The sequence below is a fragment of the Echinops telfairi genome, unplaced genomic scaffold (assembly GCF_000313985.2).
Source record: "Echinops telfairi isolate 266 unplaced genomic scaffold, ASM31398v2 ScPeMD7_7424;HRSCAF=8462, whole genome shotgun sequence".
Taxonomy (NCBI): domain Eukaryota; kingdom Metazoa; phylum Chordata; class Mammalia; order Afrosoricida; family Tenrecidae; genus Echinops; species Echinops telfairi.
The window spans coordinates 66203188-66211470 of NW_022111324.1; the positions used below are offsets into that span (position 1 = coordinate 66203188).

The 8283-nt window shown below is 47.7% G+C and overlaps 1 protein-coding gene across 1 annotated transcript in view; it reads right to left on the reverse strand.

Moving 5' to 3' along the window:
- LOC101638976 (endoribonuclease Dicer-like) overlaps window positions 1-3388 on the reverse strand; it is a 29086-nt gene extending 25698 nt beyond the window's left edge. The window contains exons 1-2 of the mRNA XM_045298198.1: window positions 3369-3388; window positions 2186-2354 (exon numbers count right to left, since the gene is read on the reverse strand). Coding sequence (XP_045154133.1) covers window positions 2186-2354; window positions 3369-3388 — 189 coding nt within the window. The remainder of the gene's footprint in view (window positions 1-2185; window positions 2355-3368) is intronic.
- Between the last annotated feature and the right edge of the window lie 4895 nt (window positions 3389-8283).

The window sequence follows — 8283 nt, forward strand, 5'->3', positions numbered from 1 at the left end:
CCCACATGGAAGAAGCACACCAGCCTGTGTGATCATGAGGTATTGAGAGCATCAGTTATCAGGCATCAAAGAACAAAAAAATCATATCATTGTGAATGAGGGGGAATGTGGAGTGGGTTTCCAAAGACCATCTGTGGTCAACTGGACATCCCCATACAGAAGGGTCGCAGGGAGGAGATGAGCCAGTCAGGGTACAGTGTAGCAATGGTGAAACATACAACTTTCCTCTAGTTCTTAAATGCTCCCTCCTTCCCACTAGCATGATCCCAATTCTACCTTACAAATTCAGCTATACCAGAGGATGTACACTGGTACAGACAGGAACTGGAAACACAATCCAGGGAAGATGATTCCTTCAGGACCAGTGCTGAGAGTGGCAATACTGGGAGAGTGGAGGGCTGCTATGGTAGAATGGGGGAGCCAATGTGTGTGTGTGTGTGTGTGTGTGTGTGTTGGGGGGGGGGTGGCAAACAGTCAACACACTGGGCTGCTGATCACAAAGCTGGATGTTGGCGTCCACCCAGAGGCACCTTGGAAGAAAGGCCTGGCGAACTACTTCCCCAAACCAGCTTGAGGACACCTTAAGGAGCGTATTTTTACTCTGACACAAAAGCAGGGCTGCCTGTGTCGGAGCTGACTGGAGGGCAGCTGATTCATTGGTCTGAGATATAGGAGAGGCCTTCAGAAAGGGATTGTGGAAATGGAATTAAAAGGTCATGGAGTTTTTCCACCAACTTTTTGTTGCCCCCTTGTGTGTACGCACACAAGAGTGTATGCACCCTAACCACAGACCGGTGGTTCAGCAAACACACCCAGAGCCATCTCCATGAAAAATAATAGAAATACCAAGGTGCCATCATACAGAGGAGGGAGTCCTCGTGGCAGTGGTGACAGCAGTGGTTACTGCTCTCTGAAAAGACTGCACTTTGAAGACAACGGCTGCTCCAAGGGAGGGAAACAGGATTTCTACTCCCTTTCTCCCCCCTTAGAGAGCTCATCTCAGAAACCTACAAGGAAAGTTCTGCCTTGTCCTGTAGGGTCACTATGAGTCAGCATCACCTCGGTGGCAGGGAGTCTGGTTTGGGTCTCAAATGACGGTAACAAACTTAATTTTAGCTCTGTGATGTGAGTATGCAGAACTGCAATGGAGTCATTGACTTCCTGGCACCATATGCACCGGCAGAACCGAACCATGGCCTGGACCTCCATGGACAGACCACCTCAGACCTGACATGCACTCGGTCACAGTGCACAGCACACAGAGAGAAGCCAAGGAAGCCAGGCCCTGGGCTACAGTGGCGAGACATAAAATCACAGTAGGAAACAGCTGCCCAGGTCAAGTGGGTTAGGCAGATTCTGAAGGTGGAGCCTGCACAGATTGGCTGTAACTGGCAGGGCTGCGGGCAGATGGGCAGGGCTGGGGAAAGGGACGGGCTGCTGCGGCATCAGTCAGGAGGGAGGAGGCGGCTCCCTCAGCTCAAGGGGAAGCTTCTCACAGGGCATCGGGATCACCTGGAGGGCCCATCAGACAAACCCCAACCTGTCAGCCCCCACCTGAGCTTCGGAAAACGGTGGTGGCAGTGGTGGTGGTAGTGTGTGTGGGGGCATGGGGGGTGGAGGGTATTAGCATTTCTAACAAGCTCCCAGGAGATGCTGAAAACCTGCAGCCTATACTGAGGGGACCTGCTTCTCAAAGGGATGGGTGGGGAGCAGACAGGTTCTAACCACTGAGCTACACTGCTTAAGAAACACAGGAGGTAACAGCCCAGTCGTCTGTGGGCAGGGAGCCACTCTTTACACTTAGACACGCATGACAGGACTCCCAACCCATCGCCCCAAATAATCAAAGGGCACCTACTCTCCATAATCAGGCTACTGACCTCAAGGTCAGCAGTTCTAACGCACCAGCTGCCCCTGGGAAGACAAATGAGGCTGTCTGCTCTGTCAAGATTACAGCCTCAGAAACCCTGTGGGGTGGGGGGACAGTGCTCCCCTGTCCCACAGGGCCGCTGGGCGTCAATGTGGCATCAACGGCAGTGGGTTTGGGTTTTGATACTTAATATAAATAAATGCCTGTTAGGTCACTCAACACAAAATAAAATGTTCTTCTGAGCAGAGACGTTGGGAGAGACGCGGGCTTTCCCCCACAACACAGCTGCAGGAGCAGCCCAGAGCGATCGCTCACCTGTCTCGAAATGAAAATGGAGTTTCTGGTGTGGGAGTGCACAGGGACACTGCAGTCCTTGACAAAGAGAAGGGTCTCCTCCAGCTCCATCCGCAGCCTGTCATACAGCTCGCTTCTGCTGGCCAACGGCCCGCAGGCGGCCACCATCTCGCACGGTTGGCATGTGTGTCTGGCAGGGCAGAGACCGACAGGCGGACCCCATCAGTGACTGGCAATGAAAATACAACTGCTGCCAGAGTGTCAAAGGCGCTTTTGTAAAACAAAACTAAATGCCCGCTCGGATCACGTGGGGCGATTCCTGCAACCATCATGTTTCCATGGACCGATTCCCCGCTTTGATGTGAGCCATGGGCATGACAGAGGAGGGATGGGGGAGAAGAGGGGCCCCAGAGCAGAGCACCCATTACCTTCCAGGTCTGGCCGGCGTGGTCAGAGATCTGGCTGAGCACATGTCCAGGGCTTCCTGTTCTGAGGGTCCTCTGGGCCACACCACACTGCCTCCCCGGAGATGCTGAAGCAATGCCTGGTGACAGGAAACAGTGCGCTGCACCCTCTGTGGCCACACTGGTCTGTCCAGACTTCTGCGTCCCTCTGAAGGCTATAGGAATCCCTTGGTAGCCATCTGTGTCCTTGGACCTGCATGTAGTACTTGGGGCTACTGTCAAGATGGGATGTGGTACAGCAAGCACAGCCCCCAAGCAGCCTATACCCTGGAGTCCAGCTTTTGGGCTCCTTCCACAGAGGTCTCTCTCACACAGAGAACTGCCTTCTCCCTCTGAGACCGCTCTTCCATGGGCTGGCTCTCAGCATGGGGCCCCTCTGGAGATTCAGCCCATGAGACTGAGCCACAGGGATCCCATCCTCCCTTGTCCCAGCTGGACGCCCAGGTCAACAAGCTGGAGATTTATCCAGGAAGGCAGAGAGCAAGCAGCTGGGCCCTCGTTCCCCTCCCTCTTCTCCACTTGGGCACTCCCCCCTACGGCCTCCTCTCTGAGCCTGGTGACTAGGAATAGCAGTTCCTGGCTGGGTCTCCCACTTGCCTGGGCACAAAGGGTCTTGTCTCAGCCGGCTGTCCTGCCACTTTGGCATGGCTCCTGTCTTCCCACTTCTCAGGTCTGAGGAGATGTTCCACATGAAATACTTTTGTTTCTCCCATCATTGAAAGCTATGCAATTACTCTTACCTCTCCAATGCATTCATCATGTTGGTTTATATTATGAGACTGTGGCAGATATAAAATCTCCTGTCAACTTGTGAAGGGGTGAAGTCTAACCTGTCAATCAGGTTGCTGCTTGATGGCCTCATTTGGAGTCATGGCGGAGATAAATAACTCACTAGAGGCCAGATACACTCTCTGCTTCATCTTCCCGCTGACAAGACACATGGAGCCAAGCTGATGGACCCAGAGCCCTGGAGCTGGAGGAGCCACGTGGAGACCCACACCAATGTGGAGATGCTTCCAGCCCCACTGGATCCACAAGACTTAATCACCCACTAGCCTGTGATTTTCCTGCATTCAGCATTATTGAATGGCTGTGTGAGTCTGAAGAGGAATTTATAGAGTGGTATCAGACATATGGGCTAATATTGGACTTAGGGACTTGTTCTGGACTGGGCTGGGATGTTTTCTCAATATACAATTAGTCTATTATAAAGCTCTCTCTTACATACATATGAGTGTTTCCCTGGATTTGTTTCCTCTAGTCAACCTGGACTAATACAGAGACCTCTTCCCCTCCCACCACTCAATTGCACAGATTAAGAAACGAAGGTCCAAATCAGTTTGTTGCATTCTGCTTTAACCCCATCAGACACTCTTTAAGCTGGAAGGAATATAGAAGAGTCAGATGGACTGTGTCTGGAAAGCGATGACGGAGCATCTCAGCAGCAGCATCAGAACCAGACGAGAGAACAGAGCGTCCACTGCTCAGCTGCAAGATCAAACTTAAAAGCCTCCATCAGAGCTTCAAACTGGTTCCATTTGCTCTGCTCTGGGCCCTGATGGCCATTTGCATTTCCATCTGAGGTACAGAATCAGAAGCTACACTTGAACAAGATCTTGACTCAATTCATATAGTGCCCCAGGTGGTCCATAAGTTTGCATACGTCACTTGGGGATCATGTGAAAATGTAGATCCTGGCCCAGTAGATCTAGAGTAGAGAATTCTTTGACAGAGGGTCAAACTCGAATGAACCAGGTCAAAGCTCTGATTAAAACAAGTTTGTGAGAGCCAAAGTGCAGCCCTGACCACATCCCCCAGGAATTTCAGAGACACACTGCACACTAATGATCATGGGCCAGGCAAGCTGTGGGGTGACATCAAGGAAATCACATGAGGAAAGCCATAGGTCATTAAAAAGGAACAAACAAAATGAATGTCAGAAGACTCTGAAACTCACTCTTGAATGTAGTTGAAGTGATTGTAAGAAGTGAAGTAAAAGAGTTGAACAAAAGACTTCAAAGGACAGCTTGAGAAGACAGCATTATAATGAAATGTGCAAACACCTGGAGTTAGAAATTCAAAAGGGAAAGCGTGCTGAGCCTTTCTCAAGCATAAAGAATGGAAAGTAAATAAATAAATCTAAGGCTTGAGTTACAACACTGAAGGGTTCAAAGGACCAGATATCGAACAATGCAAGAAACATCCAAAGAAAGTGGGAGAAATGCGCAGAATCACTGCACCGAAAAGAATGGGTGGACAGTCAATGGATTCAAGAGGTAAGATAGGATCAAGAATAGATGACGTCAAAGGCAGAGGTTCATATTTGTGCCTATTCCAAAGAAAGGAAACCCAACATAAATATAAAAAAATTGTCTAACATTAATTATTAACATCACCGAAACCACAAAGATACAACACATAAGTAAAATCTTGCTGAAGACTATTTAAAAATGGCTGCAGCAGTACACGGGCAGGGAACTGACAGAAATTCAAGCCAGAGCCAAAAGAGGATATGGAATGGGGCTATCATTACTGATTCCAGATCTTGACTGAAACTAGGGAACACTAGGGAGATGGATGCTTATGTGTCACTGGCGATGAAAGGGCATTTGACCTGACAGATTCTAACATCATGAATAGCATTTCAAAGACTGGCAATTCCAGAAGTCTTACCAGAGCCTCTAATACACCAAGAGGCAGGCCTTCGAACCAAATATGGTGGTACTGAGTGGTTTTAAATCAGAAAGGATTAGCTTTAGGGTTCTATCCTTTCACCATACTTAGTCAATCTGTGTGCTGGGCTGGACTATGTGAAGAAGAATGGGGCATCAAGATTGGAGGAAGACTCATCAATAACCTATATTAGGCAGATGACACAACCTTGCTTGGTAGGAGCTAAAAGGACTTGAAGAACTTACTGATGAAGATCAAAAGCCACAACCTTGGGTATGGATTATGCCTCAACATAAAAAAAATGAAAATCTCACAACTGAACCAACAGACAATATCAGGACACACAGAGAAATGATTGAGTGTCATGAATCTCATTTTATTAGGATCCATCATCAATGCCCGAGGCAGGAGCAGTCAAGAGCGCTCAAGAAATACGACATATTGCATTGGGCTAATGTAGTACCTGCAACACCTGGGGCCCATGATGAGTCAGAACCAATTCAATGGCAGGTGGCTTGTTTTGGGTTTGGTATCCAAAACCTTAAAAGGTTTATCTATAGTTGCAGGGGCAGCACATTATTTAATGTGTACTCACCAAAGTCTCCATATCTCCCACCAAACGACCATTTCCGAATGGGTCTGGGTAAGATGGTTGGGAAAGATATGAATAGGTTTCACCAACGTGGTAGTTACATCATCTGTTATAATTTGGAGAGGATTAAGAGTGAATGGGTGGAGTTTAGCCTGTCAATCAGATTGCAGCTTGATGACCTCATTTGGAGGCACTAAAGAGATAAATAACTTGCTGGAGGCGGGACACATGCTCACTCCCTGGGAGACATTGCAGCTGACAAGACACATGGAGCTATGCTTGTGCCCTGAGCTGGAGGAGACACGTGGAAACCCTTGCCAGCGCTGAGATGCTTACTACGCCACTGGATCCACAAGACTTGCCACCCTGTGGCCTGTGATCTTCCTGCATTTGACATCCTTTCATGTGTTTTGTGATGGACATATGGGCTAATACTGGACTTATGCACTTGATCTGGACTGGGTTGGGATGTTTTCTTAATGTACAATTATGCTTTATATCAAGCTCTTTCTTATACGCAAGTGTCTATGAATTTGTTTCTCTAGTCTACCCAGACTCACACAACCAGTGAGTAATGGTGAACAGGAGTCACTGGACTGCCATCCTGCTGGGCATAAAATGAGCCTTCTGAGAAGGGACTAGAGGGCCCAATACCAGCAAGCATCTAGAGTGGAGCACACCCACTAGATCCTGCAATCTCTGTGAATCTCCTTGAGTCAGATGACACCTATGGCATCAGAAGGGCAGCAGCAGCACCAGGAGCCAGACTAGGAGACAGAGTGGTGGACTTGCCAGCCTGCGGAACAAGTAAAGCTGAGTGCTTTGGGGCAGAAGGATAGCTTGTGGGGTGGAGTGCCTTTAGGCACATAATGAGGGTGGGAGGTGGTTGGTGGGGGCGGGAGCCATAGGTTTGCTGAGTGCCTTTGAGCTGCGGCTTTCTGGACTGGGGTCCCTCTGGACACTTAATTCAGGGAGCTGGGTTCACTGGCCCACAGAGCTGAAGCTGAACACCTTCAGGTTGAAGTTTACAGGGAAGTAGAATGCCCTTTGGGCATTGATTAGCAGTTATAAAATAACTTTGTAACATGTCCTGATGAACTGTATCCTTAGCATTTCTCACCTACATTATAACCTGTCAACTTCCTTAATAAAATGATATAATCATTGTCTGTGAATTCTTCATGCCCATTGCAATGAATTGCAGAATCTAGATCAGTGGTTCTCAACCTTCCTAATGCCATGACCCTTTAATACAGTTCCTCATGTTGTGATGACCCCCAACCATAAAATTATTTTCCTTGCTACTTCATAACTGTAATTTTGCTACTATTATGAATCATAATATAATATATCTAATATGCAAGATGTATTAGGCAACCCCTGTGAAAGGGTCACTCGACCCCCACAGGGGTTGTGACCCGCAGGTTGAGAACCACTGATCTAGATGTAAAAGTATCATTTGAGACAACACAATCATTACTTGGGAAATGACTGAAGTAATACCACAGTGCTAAAATACTTTATGTAGAAGAATGTTCCTCTAATAGCCCAAACCTGGGAATTTTTGTTCAACGATTAAAGTCATGAAAATAGTAGCGATCAAATTATGGTTCACTTCTACAATAAAATTCTATAAGGCCATTGAAAGTACTTTTCACCTATGAAATTCATATTGGAAATGTTCAGAATATGATGTGAAAAAGCAAATTGCCAAACTATATTCACAGAACATCTAAACTTCAGAGAATTATACATGTAAGTGTATATACTACCCCATGTACACAACTGTAATTAAGAAGTGCATTAAAATGTCACCATCCTATAACTCCATGGAGAAAGGTTATAGGAAACTTTAATTTTTTCTTTTTCCACCTTTGTCAAATAAGGACTCCTCTTGTCCTGGAAAATGACCAGAGCTCTCTGCTTCCGCAGGGCCTTGAGCTGGAAGGAGTCCCGCCTGTGCCCTACCAACAGTCAATGAGAGCGGTGGTCTCAGACAGCTGACCCCTTGGAGCGACAGGTGGAAAGCAGCAGGCAGACATAAATGCTATAAGGCAGGTGCAGAATGTCCGGCTCATGGGCCATCCATACCCAACAAAACACTTACTGTCACCAAGTCTATTCTGACTCCGAGAGACCTTAAAGGTAGGACTGCTGCCTCTGTGGGTTTCTGACACTGTAAAGACTCTTTACGGGAGTAGAAAGCTGCTTTCTCCTGTGGGCTGCAGGAAGCCTGCAAACCATCACTACCAGTGAACAACACAGGCCTCATCAAAGAGAAGCAGCTCCAGCCTGTGAGGGGTGAATTAATTCAATGTTTGACCGGTATGACCCTCAAATATTAGAAGTTTCCAATGGCAAAAGTAGGTAACCCATCCTGCAAAGGGCTG